Here is a 24113-nt window from a genome sequence, read left to right as displayed (position 1 = left end):
AGTGCCTAAGGAGAGAAATCCTCCAACTCTGCCACTCATCCAAGCTAGCAGGGCACTTCGGCTATGTAAAAACGCTGCACTTGGTCAACAGGCAGTTCTGGTGGCCGTCCCTCCAGAAAGATGTTTCTGAATTTGTCACAAGCTGCCCAATGTGCATAATGGCAAAAAGGAGGGGAGGGAAACCACCCGGTCTCTTACAACCGTTAGAAACCGCTAAACGCCCTTGGGCCATAGTTTCTATGGACTTCATTGTGGAACTCCCCCCCTCCAGGGGAAAAACCGTGATCCTGGTGGTAGTGGACACTTTTTCTAAGCAAGCCCACTTCATCCCCTGCCGCCAACTACCCACAGCCAAGAAATTGGCCGCCCTGTTCTTTGACCACGTCATAAAACTACACTCGTTCCCAGACAAGGTCATTAGCGACCGTGGGCCTCAGTTCGTTGCCACCTTCTGGCGGGAGTTCTGTAAGCTAGTGGGGATGGAGCAGGGCCTGAGCTCTGCCTACCACCCTCAGACGGACGGACAGACGGAGAGGGTTAACGGGGTGCTGGAGCAGTACTTAAGGTGTTTTGTGAACCAACGACAGTCCGATTGGGTAGACTTGCTCCCTTTTGCGGAATACTGTTACAACAATAGCATGCAAAGCTCCACCAAGGCCTCCCCCTTCTTTACAGTGTTCGGTTATGAGGGGAAACCCCTCCCCCTGCTCCCGGGGGGAGAAGGACAAGACGCGCCCACATCGTTCGAGCAATGGTGGGAGGGGCCAAGCAGCAGCTGGCATCTTATACGGGAAAACTTAGAAGCTGCCAAGGAGGCTTACAAAAAACAATATGACAAATCCCATGTCCCGGCGGGAGAATTTAAGGTCGGGGATTCTGTGTACCTGTCAACCAAGAACCTACCTCTAACCCAGCCCTCACGCAAACTGGCAGTAAAATACTTGGGGCCGTTCAAGGTGAAAAGGGTGATTAATCCAGTGACTGTGGAATTGGCTCTGCCCCCCGTTTGGGTAAAATCCCCCCTGTCTTTCATTGCAGCTTGATCCGCCGGGACCCCGGGCCGTCCAGCTGGCACCCTCCCCCTGCGGGGGCCACCACCGCCCTAACCGACCGCTGTGCCTTTAACCAAGGAGTCCGGGAGCATGACGCCACCAGAATCCCTCCCCCCGCGGTGGAGGGGGCTTAGGGGGGGCAGTATGTCAAGTCTGTTATGATGCTGAGTAGTCTAGGCCCAAAACGCTGGTTCAGGAAAGGGATCCTGGGTAAAAGCCATACTGTATTCATCTGCTGCTAGCTCACCCTTGCCTTCCCCCATCACCTCCCCTTTGTTATGTAGTACTGCTTGGTAACGAGAGCATGAAAATAAGATTATGAAGCCTTCTCAGAGATAACGAGCGCCAGGAAGCGCCCAAGGCCAACCAAGGCCTGAGAACGATAAATGTAACAACGATGTGTGAATGTACCCTGCATAGTGTGCCCTCCCCTCAGGAATGCTTTTGATTTGTACCTTAAAAGTTTGCTCTTTGTGTATGCTCGCCAGTCTCGCAATCTTTCAGCTACAGTTCTGCAACATGTTACAATAAACTAGAACTTCTTATCAAGAAAGTCTCATTATTGAAACCTCAGACTTGACACCATGGCCTGCCTCTGTGTAGGAGCCCTGGGCTTTCTTGGTGGTTTTCCACCCAATTACTAACCAGGGCTAACCTTGATTAGCTTCTGAGCTCTGATGAGATCAGACTAGGCTGGGCTATTTAGGATGCTGAACAACTCGGATACTTGCAGAAGCTTCCTAGAATATCTTAAAGCAACTATAAATGGAGCAGAGTGAACCTTGCTGGATTGTAAGGCCCAATATCTTGGTGCCACTGCTGAAAAGGCCCCGTCTTCTGCATATGAACAACATACCTTATGAGACTGTAAAGGGAACACAGACAGAGTCCCGAGGAAGCTCTTAAAGTATTCATATTTAATTAGTCTAGAGCAGTGCTGTTCAAACTCTCAAACTTCTAGGTACCCTTCTCACATTGCAGCAGAACTCCTAAAGCTCTGTCATGGAACCTCTGTGCACTGCAGAGGATTCTGGGGTACATGCTCCATTATTGTTGCTTCTTAAAGCGTCTACCTTTTCTATGCAACAGAGTTCTCACAGAGAAGCATGCTTCCGTTGTAGACCATTACAAAAGCTGACTTCTGTTGTACTGTAAGAATGAAAAGTTAAAAAAAAAAAAAAAGCAGAAGAAAAAGCAAGAGGAAGCCAGAAAGAGAAAGAAAGAAGGAGTGGACCAAGGGAAAGAGATCCAGGCAGGGTGACGTAGATTAACAGTAACAGACTCTTACAAAATAGAATGAGCAGTAAAGGCTAAGCCTTCTCAATTGTATTAATATTTCTGAGCTGGTCCAAAGCAGTATGACCCTCCTAGCTCTCCAGCAACTTGCTCCAAGTGAGCGTCAGTTTCAGATTGTAGTTTACATGCCTCCACAGGCAGCATTTCCACTGTAGGTAATTTATAGGATGTGTCAAACTGTACAAGCGCAGAGAAAGGGCCAACTGCAAGTGGTCCTGCAAACTGTGAGTCATTCTGTGCTTTAATGACCCACACCACATCCTTGGGGGAGATGTACCTGTAACTACCTTTCCTGGTGACAGAGAAAATGTCATCGCACAAGCACAAAAATGGCCTCAAACAGCAACAGGGAAGTTACAAGCACAGCTTATTTACCAAGCCGTGACCAGGCCACGACCCCCAGAACGCAGGCAGCTTCTAGGGAGATGCAAAGCTGCATAGTGTGGGTGTTGGATGGGAAACACGGAAGTGATCTGGCATTTGCCTTGTGTGTAAATTAGTTCAGTCGAGGTAAAGTTCACCTGCTGGACTGGGTGACATTCTCAACAGAGATAGGCATGAACCGGTTCACGAGCTGAAATTCGGCATGAACTTGGCCCAGTTCGGAGTCTCCCAACCAATGTTTGGAGATCTTTGGAAAGTGTTATGGAAATCTTTGTTGCGCTCCCAGCTTTGGGTTCCAGATTTCTGACTAGGCTGTAAATTTCCCACATTCCTTTATAATCCAGAGATGTCCTGAATATCCACTATGATTCAAGCATGATTCTTATCTAACGGCCCTGCAGGATTCCTGGCCCACTGGCGACTTCCTGGATGATCTGGTAGAGTCCTGAAACGATGGACTCTCCAGAGCCATCGAGGAGATCACACCTAGGCGCCCTCTGCGTCCCCGTTTGAAGCCGACGCCTTGGTTTAACCAGGAGCTGCGGCAACAAAAGCAGGGACTCAGACGACTGGAGAGGCAATGGCGGCGTACTCGAGACGAAGTGATCCGAACATCTTATAGAGAGAGTTTGAAATCCTATGAGATGGCAATCAAAGCTGCAAAGAAAGCATACTTTGCGTCTAAGATTGCGTCCGCAACTTCGCGCCCAGCACAATTGTTTGATATAATTCGGAGTCTTACAACGCTGCCACAAGGCAGACCAAATTCTATTCAATTGGAGATTGGCTGTGAGGCTTTTGGGAAATTTTTTGCAGACAAGATCGCGTCACTCCGCCTCGACCTCCCTGCCATATTTGAGGCAGTTAGCGAAACCGAGGCTCCGGGCCTGTCTTCGGATCGTGTTCTGGATGGCTTCAGTCCTCTCAGCCTGGAGGAAGTTGACAGGATCCTCCTATCTGCACGCCCAACAACTTGTAAATTGGACCCTTGCCCCTCTTGGCTTATTAAATCTTGCCAGAGAGAGCTCAGATATCCTGTACGGGATATCATAAAATAGATCCCTGACCGAAGGGCATTTTCCAACGCCGCTTAAAGAGGCGGCGGTCCGTCCCCTCTTGAAAAAAACAACCTTAGACCCGGCCCAATTGGCACATTACCGGCTGGTCTCAAATTTGCCCTTTTTGGGCAAACTTATCGAGAGGGCAGTGGCGATGCAGTTACAGACCTTCCTGGAGGATGCTTCCGTCCTTGACCCACTTCAGTCCGGCTTTCGCCTGGGCCATGGGACGGAGACGGTGTTGGTTGCCCTGGTAGATGACCTTCAACGGCATCTGGATCGGGGCGGCTCGGCGGTGCTGATGTTGTTGGACCTATCGGCTGCGTTCGATACGGTCGACCATCAGTTACTGACCTGCCGCCTTGCAGACGCAGGGATTCAGGGGTTGGCCTTACAATGGCTTTCCTCCTTCCTTAAAAGTCGGGGACAAAGGGTCGCGATTGGGGGTGAGCTATCCCGGAGGTGCACGCTTGATTGCGGAGTACCTCAGGGGGCGGTTCTCTCCCCGATGTTATTTAACATCTATATGCGTCCCCTTGCCCAGATCGCCCGAAGGTATGGGCTGGGTTGCCATCAGTATGCTGATGACACCCAGCTCTATCTGCTTATGGATGACCGACCAGTCTGCGCTCCAGAAAATCTAGATCGGGTGTTACAGGCTGTGGCTGAGTGGCTCAGACTGAGCAGGCTGAGGCTAAATCCGGCGAAGACAGAGGTCCTTTGCCTGGGTCGTCGGGGTCCGGGGAGGGAAATCCCCCTGCCAGCTTTTGACGGTGCGCCATTGATAGCGGCGAACAGGGTCAAAAGCCTGGGGGTACTATTGGAGCCCTCCTTAAAGATGGAGGCTCAAATAGCAGCCACTGCCAAGTCCGCATTTTTTCATCTTAGGCGGGCAAGGCAGCCGGCCCCCTTCCTGGAGTGCGACGATCTAGCAACAGTGATCCATGCTACGGTCACCTCGAGGTTGGACTACTGCAATGCCCTCTACATGGGGCTTCCCTTGTGCCGAACCCGGAAGTTGCAGCTAGTGCAGAATGCCGCGGCCCGGCTGTTATTGAGCTCCCAAGATGGGAGCACATTCGGCCGGGGCTCCGGGTTCTGCACTGGCTACCAATAATATACCGAGTCCGGTACAAGGTGCTGGTTATTACCTTTAAAGCCCTATATGGCCTAGGACCTGCCTACCTGAAGGACCGTCTCTCCCCACATGTTCCCCAGAGAGTACTGAGATCGGGAACCCAAAATCTTCTCGTTATCCCCGGGCCAAAGGAAGCCCGCCTAAAATCTACCAGAGACAGGGCTTTCTCTGTTATGGCCCCTTCCTGGTGGAACCAGCTGCCGGAAGAGGTGAGGGCCCTGCAGGACCTTGCTCAGTTCTGCAGGGCCTGTAAGACAACCCTCTTCCGGCTGGCTTATAACTAACCGGCACCAGAAACTAAGTGTAGTTCTATTAGACTTCTGCTATCCCTAATGTTTTAATGTTTTAAATGTTTTAACTTTGTTAAATGCTTAAACTTAATATTTATGTTGTGAGCCGCCCTGAGGCACTTGGTGGAAAGGGCGAGATATAAATCATAAATAAACTAAATAAACTAAAAAAACTAAACTTATTTTCCTTTCACTCAATCACTGCTGGAAAAATAAGAACCTATAAAGAGCCCTGCTGGATCAGACCAACAGTCCATCTAGTGCAGCATCCTCACACAGCAACCAACCAGTTCCTCTGGAGGGCCAACAACAGGGCATAGAGACTAAGTTTGGATGCTGCCTCTTGGCTCTGGGATTCAGAGAATTAATGCATCTGAATGTGGAGATTCCCCTCAGTCACCATGGCTAGTAGCCATTACAGACTTATCCTCCATGAATCTATCTAATCCTTTATTAAAGCTGTTTATTCCTGTGGTCACCACTACATCCTCTGGCAGTCAATTCCACATTTTAATCACTTTCTGTGTAAAGTACCATTTCCTTTGGTCCATCCTGAACCTACTGCCCATCATCTCCATTGGATGCCTTTGAGTTCTAGTATTTTGGGAGAAGGGGAAAAAGTTCTCTTTGCCAACTCTCTCTACCCCATGGAAGCTCCCAAGAATTTGATTAGGATGCATGAACCACCCCTCTCTTCCTTCAGCTGGACTGTTCCAGCCCAGAATAAACAAGAAATCTCTGCACAAATTTCTGGGCTTTCATTGAGATAGCATGAAAAAAATTGGATCCATATTGAGATTGTGCAGTAGCTGAGGAAAATGTGGCAGGTGTAGAGTTGGAAAACTCAAGAATCTTAGCTGTCATTCTAAAACAAACCCCCCAAAAGGCAAGTTTCTTGTTTTTAAAGTTGGAAAATTTTGCTTGAAGGTGCATAGGTAATTCCAGCTAAAATCTCTGAAGCTGGAGAGAGCTGCCTAATATAATTTCCAGCAGTTGGGTATTAGTGCAACCTTTCCAGTGACCAGCAAAAGTAGAATAAATTATACAAAACAAGAGAAATCCTGCACATTTGCTCAATTTGCAGAATTTATATTTTTCACACAACTTTTAGGTGCAGAATTTTTATTTTCTGTACAGTACAGACTACCCATTCCCTTTGCCTGATAGGCGTGGCATTCTCTTTTCATCCATAAAGACTAGAAACTTGTGTCGTTCATTAATAATCAAAGCAAAAATACTACAGGAGCTGAATTGTGAATTCTGTGCTTTCCCAGTGCCACCTCAGTTCCCCGCTGCAAGGAACTGTCAAGGAACACTCACCTCCTTGGAGCCAAAGTACCACATGGCTTGTACATCTTGATGCTCAGCTAAAGCCCGGCTGAGATAGTCCCGGTTGCCAGAGATAATATTCACCACTCCGCCAGGGACATCTGAGGTGTCAAGTACCTGATGTGGGTGGCATGGGAAGAAAGATGGAAGCCATTAGAGGCCTAAATCAAAACCAGCTAAATCTGGTTCTGGATATGATGGATAATTTGGTTAGAATACAAAAGATCTTGATGACAGCAAGACTTCTTGGATTCCCAAGAAGGCAGCTCATTGCAATAGGAAAATTCTCCTCTTTGGTGTTTTCACACTTCGTTTGGAGTCAGCCACTCCAACACCACAACAAAAAGAAAACAAAAAACCTGCCCTCAAAGGAACCTACCATGAGTTCATGTGAATCACTATTCTTGAGAGTTGCACTGGGCTGTTGCTGAGGCTTTCCCATCTGTATTCTGACTGTGCTGCTGTCAACCAGACCCAATTTTCTGCCTGAAAAGCTGGTGAAACCTGCATTTTGCAAAAGCCCTATATCCAACGTTCCCTCTAAGCTGTGGAGTCTTGTGAGCAAAAACTCTACTTTGTGAGCTAATGACATTAAAGTTGTGAGCTGCTGCATAAATTAGTTTGCTTTGGGGCCGTTTTTCCTGAGGTGAGACAAAAATGTGTGAGCTGGAGGCTAAAAAATTGTGAGCTAGCTCACACTAACTCAGCTTACAGGGAACATTGTCTATGACATAAAGAGTGTAACTGGGGCCCAGACTGGATTCTCCATCACACTAGAAACTTCATAGAAGTTCCTCAATGAAAAAAACCCAGCAACTGCAGAAAACATTTGTTAAAGGATAGCATACTCTCTGCTCTTCATCAACTCCTCCTGCACACAGTCACAGGAGCGGAGGGACACGGTTGTCAGCTCCAGGGCAAGTTCCGAAAGGTAAGAGCCACCACACAAAATGTTCTTTGCCTTGCCAACCAAAAATTGAATCAAGTAACTTGGACAGCAAGATGCAGCCGAGGAAAGCTGCAGTTCACCAGACCTTAACAGGCCTTCTTCAAGGGTTTCAAAGCCCCTTAAAACAACCCTGCAAGCTGGATGTCTGTCTTTTCGTCCCCCACCCTGAAGACTGAGGAGGAGAGACAGCATTATGCCTGAGGCCACAGAGTGAGTTGATGGCAGAGGTGAGACTCAAACCGGAGATCTCCAGATTCAGTCTGTTAGCCATGACACTGCCTGAGTGTTCTCTTGCTCCCTAAGCTTATTGGGCCACACCGATTATACTACAGTATGTGTGTGGGGGGCAGGAGGAGTTGGACTGAAGTAAGCTCAACACAGTTCTAGACCCCACTTTCGTCCACCAACTGAACAAAGGTAAAAGGCCATGGTCAGTGAATGGCATACCCTTATACATGCTCCGGAGGGAGCTGGCAAGAATTGCCACAATCTCCAAACAAAGATTCCCTTTGCTGCACTTTTCACTGCCCAGACCCAACTGAAGCACCATCAGAAACCAGATCCAAGAGTCTCCAAAATGTTCCCCAAGGGAGGCCCTGGATCCCCAAATGAAAGGGCCCTTGGCAGACCTATCAAGGTGGAGCTTCCTTAGAAGAGCACCATTTATTACTGTGTATTGCTGTGATTACATTCGAATAAACATACCAGCCTAAATAGCCCAGGCTAGCTCAAGCTCAATAGAGCTCAGAAGCTAAGCAGGGTTGGCCCTGGCTAGTATTTGAATGGGAGATCACCAAGGAATACCAGGGGTGTGATGCAGAGGCAGGCAATGGCCAACCACCTCTGAATGTCTTTGGCCTTGAAAACTCCCTGGGGGTCCCTCCTTGTAAGCTGGTTGCAGCACTATACTGATATTGCTTTGACTAGCCAATCTAATTCTAGTTTACATATAAACTCTTCAAGGGGTGTGCGTGTAGTCTTGCAAAGAATCATCCAGCACACGAGTGGCCAAACTGTGGCTTGGGAGCCACATGCGGCTCTTTCACATATACTGTGTGGCTTTCAAAGACCCCACCACTCCACTGGCCAGCTTGGAGAAGGTATTTGTCTCTTTAAATCACTTCTCCAAGCCAAGACAGTCAGTGGCTTGGAGAATGCATTTAAAGTTGCTTTCTTTCCATCCCTCTCTCCTTCTTTCAAACATCTGACATTTACTCTATGTGGCTCTTATGCTAAGCAAGTTTAGCCACCCCTGATCTAGCATGTCATTGCTGAAGTGAGCTCTGCGGTTGTACGCACTGACTCTTCCAAAGACAGAAACTGGAGAAGTTTCCAACGTTCTAGCAACTGGCAGCCCCAAAAGTTCTCAGCAGCTTTTAACAGAATTTATAAATGTCAAATGCAGCTTTTACATAACTACATCTAATCTCTTGACAGATCTCTGAGAACATGCAGCTCTTGTCAACACAGAATGGTCTTCCATCTCCAGCTGTATGACGCTTCTTCCACTGAAGCTGCTTGGAATGACAAACAAGTTAAGGCCTGGAAGAGGCCACCCCCCAAAATTGAGATTCTGACGGCAGTTCCAAATTGGGTACTGCCAGTTGTCCATTGGGTTTCTCCCTCATCCAGTTCTGCCCTCCCTAAAAGTACAGCCATCCAGGTATGGTTTTTCAGTTTCCACAATCCTGTCACTCTGCCTTTTTTTCCCTTCAAACAACCACATTTGTAGTCCTCATAGTCCTGTTATATGTTTGTCTTATATGCCATTAAGCTGCTTCTGATTTATGGTGACCCTCTGAATTAAAGACCTCCAGACCAGGGGTGGGCGAAGTTGCTTAATTTAAAAGCCACATAGAATAAATGTCAGATGTTTGAGAGTTGCAAGGAAGGAAGGAAGGAAGGAAATAGATGGAGGAGGTGGAAAGAAAGCAACTTTAATTTTAAATGCATTCTCCAAGCCACTGGCTGACTTGGCTTGGAGAAGTGATTTAAAATGACAAATGTCTTCTCCAAGCCGACTGACAGGGCAAGGTGGAGCTCAAGAGCCATGCAATATGTGTGAAAGAGCCACGTGTGGCTCCCGAGCCTCAGTTTGGCCACCCCTGCTCCAGAACATCATATCATTAGCAGCCTTGCTCAGATCTTGCAAACTGAAGGTCGTTGTATCTTCCCTTATAGATACGTCTTCCTCTTTTCCTGCTGCCTTCAGCTTTTCTTAGCCTTATGGTCTTTTCCAGGGAGTCTTTCCCCATGATTTGGCCAGAGTTACGAAAGCCTCACTGGAATAATTGTAGCTTCTAGGAAGAACACAGGCTTGCTCAAGCCTGGTCTGGAAGTGTCAGGGAGGGCTCAATCTTGTTGCCTTATTATTCTTTCCCTTCCCCCCTGTCCCGCTTTATGGCTAGCAATTAGAAGTAGTGAGAACTGAAACCAAGTAATCAGCACCTTCTCATACATCCCATGAAGGGAGTAGAGGCCATCTGGAGAAAGCAAGGACAAAGTCCTGATAACGGGATGGGAACCTAGACATTTATGTGTGAATGCTACCCCGCAACCCCCTCCCTTGGAATTTCTTTGAAGTAGCCTTAAAAGTATTGTATCAATGTATCAGTTTCAGTCTTCTCAAGAACTGTCTATGCTAAAGTATCGGTCTATCATTAAACGTAGTCTTTGTAGCAACTTCGACTTGTCATTGAACCCACATGCTTGACATTTTGAGAAGAATCCTACAAGAAGTTTAACAGCCCTGGCAACTTTATAACTGAATGGCTGAAAAGATTCCAGTGCGCGGTGAACTTCCAGAACCTGAAGAAGGGGCGAGAGCACAAACCCCAATGTGGCATGTGCTGGACGCCCGGAGAGTTGCTGGACTGGGGTCCCCTCTCCACATCCAACAGCTCCTTGTCATCCCCCGGCAGTGGCAGCCACACACCTCTGCCACCACGATGGATGAAGCCCCGGTGCGACGAGAGGCCATACTAACCAGGCACATGCGCCGGGTGAAAATGGCTAACGAAGGGGGAGACAACCCGGGACCAGGAGAGGAGGATGGAACAAGGCCCGCGGCAGTACTCGTCGTGGATGCCGACGCCCCAGTGGGGGGAGGAGATGAGGACCCCAATGTACCAGGTCCAAAAGAAGAAGATGACAAGATGGCTCGTGAATTCCGGGCGATGGTCCGGAAGGAGGTGGAAGAGGTAGCTAAGGGGCTACAGGATGAGATGCAGGCGATGACCACCCTGATGGCAGAAGAATTCAACAGGCAAATCGATCGAATTCTGGGTTTTCCGGCCCCGAGGAGAGCCCCACAACCACCTCCACCTAGACCTCCCTTAGTTCCACTACCACCCCCACCAGCGGTGCCCCAGCCTCCTCGGGAGGGAGGTCGTGGACTGGAGCTGGAAGCTACCTTTGACAGAGACCCCGAGGAGGTGGAGTACTTCACGATCCAGGCTAATAGCTATATGAACTATTGGGGGAACACCTTCCCTGATGAGTTCAGCCGGGTAGACTACCTGGGGTTAAAGTTAAAGGGGGCCGCGAAGAGATGGTACGTGAGTCTGTATGAAGCCATGAGCCCAGAAATGGACTTTGTGGCAACTTTCTTACAGGCCCTGCTAGGGGGGCGTGGCATGCTCAGCTGAGAGGAAGACGTGTTTTGTTTGAGCTCCCGGTAGAATGCTAAAGGGAATTAAGTATTCCTTCTTCTGGTGATAAAAATAACAAAGCCTTGAAGACTTTAATATAAGCTGGTGATAGTTGTGAAGTGGGAGTCTGGAAGTTGGCTAGAGGCTAAAGTTAAAACTAATTGGTTTTGAGAGAAACGGCAATGGCGACCTCGGACTCAGAAGCTGAAAGTGAAGATAAGGTAATGAAACCGAAAGACTTTCAATTAGAAGTTAAGAAGGCAGTGGGAGCTGCCAAACACAGCATTATTAAAGCAATAACGAAGATAGTGGATGAAAAAATAACTAATTTAGCTGAGGCCGTTGAAGCTATGGAAGAGACTGTGAATAGTGCATGGGAAATGGCGCAGCTAAATGAGAAGAAAATTAACTTGTTGCAAAAACAGTCCAGACAGTTGGAAAAGCAAAATAAATACTTTAAAGATAAACTGATGGACTTGGAAAATCGGGCCAGAAGGTCAAATTTGCGGTTGAAAAATATTCCAGAAACGGAGGATATGGATAATGTGATTAAATGGATGGCTGAAATGCTCCCAGACTTAGAAATTTCAAGGGAAGTTTTAGACCGTATTCATCGAGTTGGGAAGCAGACAGCTGAGTGGAGGTGGCCGAGAGATGTGGTAATGTGCTTTGGAAAATATATATTAAAGGAGCAGGTGCTTAAAGGCATGAAGGCCTTGGATAGGCATGATAAGTTACTGTATAATGATAAAAAGTGTTGGTTTTTGAAGATTTATCACAGGAAACAATTAACAGGAAGAAAAAGTTAAGAGTGTTTACCAAGGTGCTGCAGGATAAAGGAATGAAATACAGCTGGAGAATGGCACCCTTTGCTCTGAAAATGGTGCATGAAGGAGTAGAGCTGTTTGCAGAAGATCAGAAGCAGATGGAGGAGCTATTTAAACGTGTGGGACTGCAGCTGCCTAAGGATTACAAGCATTTCCCTGACCGGGACTCAGAAGGGGAAAATAGTTTGGAAGAGGAAATGGGGAACACTCAGAAACAGAAGAAGAAAAAAAAGGAGGAAAAAAAGACTTGGGACTTCAGGGAAAGGACTAAGACTAAGAAATGATTAAGGGAAGATGGATTAAGGAAGAAGGAAAGAAGATAGAAGGACCGGAATAGCTCAACATGAACAGTTTTTTTGGGTTTTTTTATTGTTGCTGTTGCTCTTTTTGAGTTTACAGTGTGGGAGAGATGTCTTTTTTCTCCCCCCTCCCCCATATGGATGTCAGTGGTAGCTGGATGTCTGATGTGTTTAGTGGTATGATTGGGAAGAAGATGTGTAGATGGTGGCTGATTGGGATGATGTTGGTATGTTTGGATGGTGTGATTGGGGTATGGATGGATGATTGGGATCTAAGGGGTGAATGGGTGGATTATGAATGGAGTAAGAAGGTGAGTGAATGCATATTGGGTAGAATTTTTTATACAAGAGATATGCCATGAGCATTGGCATATTGCATTTCTCTTGGATGGGTAGAATTGGTGATGGAGGGTAGGTGGAGGGTAGATAAGCAACATCAGGTGGGGCTGGTTAAGGGTTGTTGGGGTTTAGAATTCCAGGCTGGTAGAGAACAGAAGAGATATGGGGAAGAGCTATGGTTAGGTATAATATGATAAAAAATGTTAATGTTATATGTACAACTCTTAATGTTAGAGGGCTAGGAAATCCTGTGAAACGGGCAAGAGTTGGGAGATATATTCAAGAATTAAAAGCAGATGTGCTGTTTTTGCAGGAGGTATATAATGGGGGGGAAAGAGAGATGAATTCCCCTGGATTTGGGAAAGGTAAGAAATTTATTGCTCCAGGCTCCTCGAAGAGCAGAGGGGTGGGAATAGTATTTAATTCTAAAATAGATTTTGTTGCAGATAAGGTAATGAGAGATAAGGATGGAAGGTTTATTTTTGTACAGGGTCATTTGGAGGGAGAGCCGGTGGCTTTAGCTTCTTTGTACCTCCCTAATGTGCATCAGTTGAATGTATTGTATAGATTTTTGCAGAAGTTTGAAAAATTTTCACCCTATACTAAAATAATAGGGGGGGATTTTAATATTGATTTGCAGGGGAAAGGCAATGTTAAAAAAAGAAAGGCAGAGAAATTTAAAAGAGTGTGCGGGAAATTTGGTCTGCTAGAATTATGGATGGAAATGTTTCCTAATGATGATGTGTATTCTTTTTACTCTGCCGTGCATGGAACTTATTCAAGATTGGATGGAATCCTAGTCTCTCAAGAAATGAGGAATTGGGTAAAAGATATGGAGATTGGGATGATTAAGATTACTGATCATGCCCCTGTTTCAGCCTTTTTGCAAATAGGTCATTGTAATAGATCTTATAATTGGAAGTTTAATCCATGGTTAGTGGCAGATGAAGAAAGTAAGTGTAATATTAAAAAGGCAATGGAAAGATATTTTGAGGAGAATAGGAAATCAGATACTTCATTAACAATAATATGGGAAGCAATGAAAGCCACTATTAGAGGTGTGTGTATACAGAATTTGGTGAGATTGAAGAAAGGTAAAGATAGGAAAATTAAAGAAGTAGAAGAAGAAGTTAGAGTATTGGAGGAGAAATTTAGGAAATCTAAGAAGAAGGAGGATAAAGAACAAGTAGTTAGGAAAAGGGAAGAGTTGAATGTATTGGATGTTAATAGGACTACGTTAAAATTATGGTATAACAGACAGAAGTATTATGAGTTTGAAGGGAAAGGAGGAAGAATTTTAGCAAATAAAATTAAGAATTTTCAGGTTAGGAAAAATATTAAGGCAATCAGGAACGATATAGGGTTTTTGGAAACTGAACCTAAAATGATACTGGAGAATTTTATAGAATTTTATAATAAATTGTACGCAAACAAAGGGATTAAAAAGGAAGATATAGAAAAATTCTGTGAGGGGCTGGAATTTTTAGAATTAAGTGAAGATAGTAGGAAAGAATTAGATAAGGATATAACGGAAGAAGAAGTTAAGATGGCTATAGATTCTATGAATATGCAATCTGCACCTGGACTGGACGGTTTTAATGCGGTATTTTATAAGCATTTTAAGGATATATTGGTGCCTCATGTGACTGAATTGTTTCAAGGAATTTTGGATGGATCTCCTACACCGCCTACATGGTTGGAGTCGAGATTGGTGTTAATTCCGAAACCTGGGAAAGATCAGACTTTAAGGGATTCTTATAGGCCAATTTCAATTACCAATATGGATTATCAAATATTTGCAAAGGTTATGGCAATGAGACTTAAAAAATGTATAGCGCAATTGATAGGGAAAGAGCAATTTGGGTTTATGCCTCAAAAGTATTTAGTAGAGGCAGTTAGGAAGGTGATGGGTATGGTTTATTTAGCTAAAAATAAGGATTTGCCGCTTACGCTTTTGGCGTTGGATATTTATAAGGCCTTTGATTCTGTGGATTGGACATACATGAAGATTATATTTCAAAAGTATAGGATTGGGGAGAAATTTCAAAATATGATTGAGGCAATATATTCTAAATCCAAGGCGTTGATAGGAGTTGGTGGATCAGTAGAGGGATATGTTCAGGTAATGAGTGGTACGAAGCAGGGATGCCCTTTATCCCCTATGTTATTTATTTTAGCATTGGAACCGTTAGTGAATAAATTAAAAAAGGACAAAAGAATTATAGGCTTTGAAGTTCCAGGGAAAGGGAAAATAGATGGGAATCTCTTAACAATGTATGCAGATGACATGATGGTGACAATTAAGGATGTGGAGCCCGCAGTGGCACCTTTAAAAAAGATACTACAGGAATTTGAGGAAGTGTCAGGGTTAAAGTTGAATTTTTCAAAATCTTCGATGATGTGTGTTAATGTAAAACCAGGGTTACAATTAGCAGCTTCAAAAATTTTGGGTATTCCCATAGCAAATAAAATGGTGAAATATTTAGGGGTTAATATTCCTAGGAATATTAAAAAAATATTTGAGTATAATTATAAAAGAATCTGGAGTGGAATTCAAGTTAAAATGAGAGGCTGGAGGAAGAGGAAGGAGTCAATTAGTACAAGGAATGCTATGGTTAAAATGTTTCTAGTTCCTAGGTTGACTTATTTATTTTATGTATTGCCTTGGCATATACCAGAATACGTACTGAAGAGATGGCAAGGAGATATAGATAGATTTGTTTTTGCATCAAAGAAACCAAGGACAGCTAATAGGTATAGATATTATGGTATTAAAGATGGGGGATGGGGGATTCCCAATATAATTTACTATTATGATGCATATCAATTAAGGCACTTAATGATTTGGTTGGAGGGAGAATTAGGAGAAGAGCTGAACGGGATAGAAAAGGAAAATTTAGAGGTAGTAGGAGGAAAGGAAAGTTTATTTGAGAGAACGAAAAGGAGGAAGAAGATAGGTGATAAATTATCAACCTTTATGGGGCCCAGTAGGGTATGGGAGAAGTGGAAAAAAGAACTCTCTCCGGAGATTTCATCTATTACTAAAATGTGGTACTATGATAAATTTGCTCCATTAAGGGGATCGCTGTCAAAGGAAGTAGGAGATAAACTGAAGAGGATTACGATTCGAGAATTGAAAGAGGTTTGGGGTACTGATGGGGTGAAGAAAGAGGAGTATAATATTTTGAATAATATTAATTGGTTGTTAAAAAGTCAAATCTCCTCATTGCTGAAGGAGGAAGAACTTAAAAATATTGGTAAAAGAATTAATACTCCCTTTGAAAACTTGGTGAAAGAGTATAGCGAAGATAAGTCAAAAATAGTTTCAAAATTGTATAAGATTTTATTAGGTACAGGGAAATCCCCGAGAGAATTTTTGAAGGAGCATTGGGAAACAGATATTGGAGATAAAATTTTAGATGAAGATTGGGAGAGGATGTTTAGATTACCTCCCTTTGTTACAACATTTAGGTTAGTGCAAGAGCAGGGATTGAAGATGATACAGAAATGGTATTATACACCCATTAAGATGTATTATATTTCTAAATCAGGGAGTAAAAATTGTTGGAGGAAATGTGGAGAAATTGGAACTTTCAGTCACATGTGGTGGGATTGTCCCTTAGTGAAAAAATTCTGGTTGCAGGTTGGCATAGAGATGACAAAGATTATGGGATGGAAAATAAGTATATCTAAAGCAATGGCTATTATTAATTTGGATGGTGTGGGATTAAGATCAAAAGAGGATAGTAAATGGATTAATTTGATGTTAGTAGCAGCAAGACAAGTGATAGCAAGGAATTGGAAAGAAGCTGAGGAATTGACAATTAATCACTGGAGGGATAAAATGAATAATATAATTATTTTGGAGTATTTAACGATGAAGATACGAAGAATGAACAGATTAAAGGTTAGGGAACAGGAGGAGGGGTGGTTTAGGAAGATGGTGAGATATTTGGAAAAGTTTAAACAATTTAAGACGATTGGTTGGTTAATAAGAAAATGAATGGATAAGATGTTTAAATAGAGTGATGGAGTTGTATTTGGATGAAATGTTAATAGTTATAAATTTATGGAATATTATAATGTATCTATGGCCTGGGACTCTCACAGAGGTGGATTGGTGTTGGAATATATAACAATAAAATTTTTAAAAAAATTAAAAAAAAAATTACAGGCCCTGCTAGCCCAATACGAGGACCCACTACAGGCTGCCCTGAGGAACATGCAGCAAGGCTCCAAGACAATTCGAGAATATGCAGCGGAGTTACGCACGAATGCTGCCAAAGTAAGAGGATGGAGTGAGCTGATGAAGATCAAACACTTCACCCATGGGCTGAATGCAAGTATTCTAGATCGCGCCCTGCAGCAGGCCAGACCAACCACCCTGGTGGGGTGGATCCAACTGGCGGGCGAGGTGGAGACCAACATGAAGAGAGTGGCCATGCAACATCAGCACCAGAGCAGTAAGTCGGGTCGGGACCCGAAACCCGGGGGGAAGGTGGAGGCAAAGAAGCCCCAAGGCGGGTGCGCGACAGGGAAGCCAGCGGGGACTTGTAAGTGCTTAATTGACTTGGGCTGCACGAGGGATATAATAACTCCTAAATTAATGGACGCCCTGAGGCTCCCCACAATGGCCTTACCACGTCCCATCCAGTTTGAGCAAATGGATGGGTCTGTAATTAGGGGAGAACCGTGCGTGTTAGAGACTCAAATGGTACCAGTGGGTATCAAAGACCACTGGGATCACGAAGCCTTTGTGATTGCCCCCTCCTCCACTTATGATGTAGTTTTGGGAGTAGGGTGGTTGGCTAAACATGAGCCAGACATCCGATGGGGTGACCAAACCATAGAATTCAATGACCCGAGATGTGAGACCCACCACTGGAATAAAGAGTGGGGCCCTCGTCCACCTTCTCGAAATGAGAAGGTCTGCCTAACTATGGAGGAGGTCCACTCCATTCCCAAGGAGTACAGAGACTTGCAGGGGGTGTTCAGCGAACAGGGAGCTGATGTACTCCTGCCCCATAGGGCCACGGACTGTGCCATTGAACTGATTCCGGGGTAGACCTTACCGAAAGCCAAGCTTTATTCGATGGGTTGGGCTTAGAAGGTGGAACTGCGGAAATTTTTAGACAAAAACTTGAAACGGGGTTTTACCAGACCGGCGACGGCCCCCCATGCTGCCCCCATCCTGTTTAGGAAAAAGAAGGATGGCTCGCTCAGACTTTATACTGATTTTCGAGGGATTAATGGGATTTCCACCTCCAATACCTATCCAATTCCCCTTATCAAGGACTTACTCAGCACGGTCTCAGAGTGGGAAATATTCACAAAATTGGACTTATGGGACGTGTACTTTAGAGTGCGCATTAAGGAGGGGGATGAGTGGAAGAGTGCTTTCAATACCCCCATGGGCCAGTTTGAGTATCTAGTGATGCCATTTGGGCTACAGGGGGCACCCGGAGTGTTCATGAACTTTATCAATGAAGTGTTTAGGGAATGTTTGTTTAAGGGGGTGGTGGTCTACCTGGATGACATCATTATCTATTCACAAGATCTCCAATCTCATGTGAAACTAGTGAGGGAGGTTCTTAGCACCCTTTTAAAGCATAAGTTATATGCCAAGCTTTCAAAGTGTGAGTTTCACAAGACCGAATTGGACTATCTGGGTTTCAGAGTCTCAGCTCAAGGACTGGCAATGGACCCGAGCAAGGTCAAAGCGGTCTTGGATTGGGCACCCCCGAGGACACGTAGATAGCTCCAATCCTTCCTCGGGTTCGCAAATTTTTACTGAACCTTCATACCCGGGTTTGCCCAAATCATGCTACCCCTCACTGAGTCCGGCTTCCACCCGGGCCATGGGACAGAGACAGTATTGGTCGCCCTCTTGGATGATCTCCGGCGACATCTGGACCGAGGCAGTGCAGCAGTATTGCTGTTGTTAGACCTTTCGGCTGCGTTCGATATGGTCGATCACCGGCTGCTGACCTGCCGCCTCGCCGACGTTGGGATTCAGGGGCTAGCCTTGCAGTGGCTTTCCTCTTTCCTGGAGGGTCGGGGACAAAGGGTGGCAATTGGGGGAGAGCTGTCCCGGAGACACCTACTTAACTGTGGGGTGCCTGTAACATCTACATGCGCCCCCTTGCCCAGATTGCCCGGAGGTACGGGCTGGGTTGTCACCAGTATGCGGATGACACCCAGCTCTATCTATTGATGGGCTGCCGGGCTGCCGATGTCTCTATAAACTTGGACCGGGCGTTGCAAGCTGTGGCAGATAGGATTAGGTCAAGTGGGCTGAAATTGAATCCAGCGAAGACAGAGGTCCTTTGCCTAGGGCGCGGTGGTCCGGAGGGAGGGATCTTCCTTCCAGCTTTTGACAGTGCGTCACTGGTACCAGTGCGCAGGGTCAGGAGCTTGGGAGTGCTACTGGAGTCTTCCTTGACAATGGAGGCCCAGATAGCAGCCACTGCCAAATCCGCCTTCTTTCATCTTAGGCGGGCGAGGCAGTTGGCTCCCTTCCTGGAGCACAATGACCTGGCAACAGTGATCCATGCAACGGTCACCTCAAGGCTAGATTACTGTAATGCCCTCTACATGGGGCTGCCCTTGTGCCGAAATTGGAAACTGCAGCTAGTGCAGAATGCAGCAGCCGGACTGCTGTTGGGCCTACCTCGGTGGGAACATGTGCAGCCTAGGCTGCGGGAGCTGCATTGGCTGCCAATTGTTTATCGAGTTCGTTACAAGGCACTGGTTATTACCTTTAAAGCCCTATATGGCCGAGGACCTGCCTACCTTAGGGACCGCCTCTCTCCATATGTTTCCCAGAGAGAACTACGATCCAGTTCACAAAACCTTCTGGAAGTACCTGGACCTAAAGAGGCCAAACTAAAAACATCTAGAGAACAGGCCTTCTCTATAAAAGCACCCCAATGGTGGAACCAGCTGCCGGCAGAGGTGCGGGCCCTGCGGGATCTTGGCCAATTCCGTAGAGCCTGAAAAACCGCCCTCTTCCGGCTAGCTTTCTAAGATGGAGCTTGGAATAAACATCACGCCATCATTAACATTAACATAACTGAGATAATAGCACTTTTAGATTATATTATTTAGACTGTTTTTAGATTATTTAAATATTTAATTGTTATCTGTATTGAACTGTATAATCTTGTTTTATTGTTTTAACATGGTTTTTACCATGTCCTGTAAGCCGCCCTGAGCCTGCCTCGGCAGGGAGGGTGGGGTATAAATAAAATTTATTATTATTATTATTATTAAAAACTAAAGGGAAGGGCCCAGACGCTAAGAAACCGGGGTCGAGGTTAAATTGGACACAGAAATGCCAGGAGGCATTCAACAAACTCAAGCGGCTATTTAGGAGTGAACCGGTTCTGAGTCACCCTAATGAGCTGAAACCCTTTATTGTGCAATGTGACACCTCCGACGTCACCGTCGGAGCCATCCTCATGCAGAAAGATGAGGAAGGAAGGCTGAAGCCCTGCACCTATATTTCTAAAAAGTTTTCTCAAGAGCAGAGAAATTGGTCAGTCTGGGATAAGGAAGCTTTCGCTGTGACTTATGCTTTGAAAACATGGAGATCATGGTTGGAAGGCGCCAAAGTGCCCTTTGAAATCTGGACTGATCACAAGAATTTGGAAGCGTTAATGGGCCGGAGAAAACTCAATGAAAAACAGATCAGGTGGGCGGGGTTTTTCTCCAAATTTGACTTTGTGCTGAGGCATATTCCTGGAACGAAGAACTTTTTGGCTGATGCTCTTTCGCGCCTTCCTCAGCATAACAGTCAAAAGGAGGAGGTGGTGGACTCACTGATTCCCCCCACTCAGGTGGCTGCTATGGTAACCACTAGGTCCAAAACTCAGCAGAAGCCGCAGCCAAACGGGTGGGGGGGAGAGCATTTGGCCATTGAGACCGAAAAAGAGGGAGAAGACCGACCAGGAGACATGCAGAAAGGGGAGGATGGGCTCTGGTATAAGGGGAGTAAGCTGTACGTTCCGAAAAGCCTACGGTCAGAGGTCTTACAATTTTGTCATTCTAACAAGCTGGCTGGCCACTTCGGGTACGTTAAAACACTCCACCTAATTAGTAGACAGTTTTGGTGGCCCTCTATGAAAAAGGATGTTTCTGAGTTCGTAGCTTCCTGCCCAATCTGCCTCATGACTAAAAGAAGGGGAGGGAAGCCCCCGGGACTGCTGAAACCTTTGGAGATGGCTACTCACCCTTGGTCCATGGTGTCAATGGATTTCATAGTCGAACTACCAGTCTCGCAGGGCAAGACAGTAATTCTGGTAGTAGTAGACACCTTTTCCAAACAGGCGCACTTTATTCCATGTGCGCAGCTGCCAACCGCCAAGAGGCTCGCCTATCTATTTTTCCATCATATTGTGAAATTACACTCATTCCCTGACAAGGTCATTAGTGACAGGGGCCCGCAGTTCGTTGCCAACTTCTGGCGGGAGTTTTGCAAATTATCTGGTATAGAACAGGGGTTGAGCTCTGCCTACCACCCACAAACGGATGGACAGACGGAACGCGTGAACGCCTTGTTGGAACCACCAACAGCGTGCACAGTGCTATGTGAACCACCAACAGCGTGCACAGCTCGACAAAGGCTTTCCCTTTTCAGATTGTGAATGGGTATGAAGGGAAGCCTGTTCCTCTCCTGCCAGGGGGCGAACGAACCCGCGACCCCACATCATTCGAACAATGGTGGGGAAAACTCGGGAGTAGCTGGAAAGTGATCCAAGAGAATCTGGAGGTGGCGAAGGAAGCGTATAAAAAGCAGTATGACAAGTCTCATGTACCGGTGTGGGATTTTAAGGTGGGGAACTCTGTATTTGTTTCAACCAAAAACCTCCCCTTGAACCAGCCGTCCAAGAAATTGGCCTATAGATTCTTGGGTCCCTTCAAGATCAAACGGGTGATCAATAAAGTTACAGTAGAACTAGAACTGCCCAAAATGTTTAGTAAAATACACCCTGTCTTTCATTGCAGTCTTCTGCAAAGAGACCCGGGTGGTTCTTCTTGGCACCCTCAACCACCAGCTCCACAACCTATCCAGATTGGGAATCAGTCATCATGAAGCGCAGGAGATTTTAGATTTGAAAGTGAAAAGCGGAATATTGTACTATTTGATCAAATGGAAACATTTCCCAGCCAGTGAAAATGAATGGGTAGCTGAGAAAGATGTGTTAGCTCCTGACTTGATAAATAAATTTCATAAAGCCTTTCGTCAGAAGCCCCAAGGCTGATTTTAGGGGGGGCAGTATGTCAAGAATGGTAAAATTCCATTGTTAATTGATTGTTTTAGAGTCCTGCTCAAGCCTGGTCTGGGAAGTGTCAAGGAGGGCTCAACCTTGTTGCCTTATTATTCTTTCCCTTCCCCCCTGTCCCACTTTATGGCTAGTCTTTGTAGCAACTTCGACTCGTCATTGAACCCGCATGCTTGACAGTCGATGTTAAAAGATGTACAATTCCTTAGCAGTCATTACTTTTGTCTTCTTGATGTTCAGCTGTAATCCTGATTTGGCAGTTTCTCCTTTAGCCTTCATCAGTAGTGGTTTCAAGTCTTTACTATTTTCTGCCAGCAATGTAGTGTTAGCCGCACATCTCATATCTTTCACCGTTTCCCTTCCCCCTTCATCTAAATCTTATCTAGCTTTCCTTATATGTTCTGCATACTGACTGAACCGATAAGGAAATTAAATACACCTTTGACAACTAGAAACCATTCTGTCTGACATCTCTGCCAACTGGAAACCATTCTGCTTCTCGATATTTTGTTGTAGCAGTAGCATCTTGGCCAGAGTGCAGGTTGTACATCAAAACAATTTCTTTTTAAACCATCCACAGCTTCTCATGATCCCCACAGTCGAAAGCTTTGATGTAATCTATGAAATGCAAACACTGGTTTTCTTGTGAAATTCTCTCATAGGCTTCAGTAACCAACATGAATTTGCAGTAATATCTCTAGTACTACTTCTTCTTTTGAATCCAGCTTGAACATCTGGCATTTCTTATTCCATACATGGTAAGAGCCTTTGTTGTAAGATTTTGAGCCTCACTGTGCTTGTGTGGGAAATTAATGCAATGGTCTGCTTGTTGCTGCAATCTTTGTGGACTCCTTTTTCAGCATTAGAATGTCAATTTCTGTTGATTCTGTATTAAACAAAACAAAAACAAAACCCCCACCCACTCTACACAGTTTCCACATTACAGAAGAGAGGAGAAAATAGTTACAGTACCATCCCTCTATATTCTTTATCCCTCTACATCAGTCTTGCAGCCAGAAATTGTTTTGGGAGGGAGTGCTGGAGCACTGAAGGGGCGCTAATTAAATTAGCTGGGCTACCCACCCTGGTCAACCCAGGGTCTCTCTCTCCCCAAGAATTTCTGAACAGGGTGGGGAGAGAGGAATTCTGCCTTGAAGGCAGCTTGAAAGCAATGCCTCTCCTTGCCTGGCATTCTTTCAGACTTTTGTCCTGCCTCTCCCCCCCCCCCCCCCAGATTTCTTGTGTGCTGATGTGGGCCTGTCATGATCCTGGGCCAAGTGAAGCCTACAGGCTCCAGAGAAGCCTGCCTAGGAATTACTGAAGAAAGCCTACATTTCCCATGATCCCTTCTGTCCTCTGATTGGGTGGCAAAGTTTTGGAAGGAAACTAGCCCAGAGAGGGGTGGGACCTGGGAGGAACAGGTGTGTTCTCTCTGGAAAAGGCTGCAGGAGAGATCCCTTGCGCCTGCTGTGTGACAGACCCAGAGAAGACGAGAGAGAGATAAGGGGGAAATAATTACAGCCCATGCCTGAAACTGTGGGATTGTTCTGAAGCTAAATTACTCAGCAGTCTAAATTTCCCAGCTGGCTTGAAAGAGCCTTGTTCAAACAATGGCAAGACAGCCCAAAGACAGAGCGGCTGCCCTGCCTAGACAAACCCAGCAGTCACAGAGGGAGAGGGGCTTCCCATGGGCTGAAGGAAAGGGGGAAGAGAAAGAAAACTGTTTGTTGTGGCACCCTCGACAGCAAACAACACTGTCCCCTGCACACACACTGAGGTGCAGAGAGTGGAGGGCTGCTCAGGAGTAAACTTGGCTACCGGCAAATTAAAGGAGGAAGCAAGCTACTGGCCAATCAAAAGAGGAAGCCAGCCAGGAAGGAATCAATGATGCCTGTTAGCTCGTGCACACTAGGGGACAACATGACTGAAATAACTAATATATAGAAAGTAATATTTTTTCCAGATTAAAGGGGGAGACTGAGATGGGGGCTTTAAATATACGATGGGGGCTCTGCCCCCCAAACCCCCAGCTGGCTATGGTCCTGCTCCACATTATTTCCTTGCCCCATGCATTCTCAGAACTACATTCTCAAAATCCTACTGAACACCTTGTCTTCCTTTCAACACTCAGGATAATGGAACCCCCTGGGCTTAACAGAGATATCAGGTTCTTATCTCACTACACATGCTAAGTCACTCAGTCCTTACTTATATCCAG

General features: G+C 45.6%; 1 protein-coding gene across 2 annotated transcripts in view; it reads right to left on the bottom strand.

Moving 5' to 3' along the window:
- Positions 1-24113, bottom strand: part of ALDH16A1 (aldehyde dehydrogenase 16 family member A1) — a 94161-nt gene that overhangs the window by 4860 nt on the left and 65188 nt on the right. For both annotated transcript variants that reach the window (XM_060255704.1, XM_060255703.1), the window contains exon 17: positions 6539-6664. In XM_060255704.1, the coding sequence (XP_060111687.1) occupies positions 6539-6664 (126 nt within the window). The remainder of the gene's footprint in view (positions 1-6538; positions 6665-24113) is intronic.

Source organism: Heteronotia binoei, chromosome 15 (genome assembly GCF_032191835.1).
Source record: "Heteronotia binoei isolate CCM8104 ecotype False Entrance Well chromosome 15, APGP_CSIRO_Hbin_v1, whole genome shotgun sequence".
In the NCBI taxonomy this organism is placed as follows: domain Eukaryota; kingdom Metazoa; phylum Chordata; class Lepidosauria; order Squamata; family Gekkonidae; genus Heteronotia; species Heteronotia binoei.
This window is presented reverse-complemented; position numbering and strand designations above follow the sequence as displayed.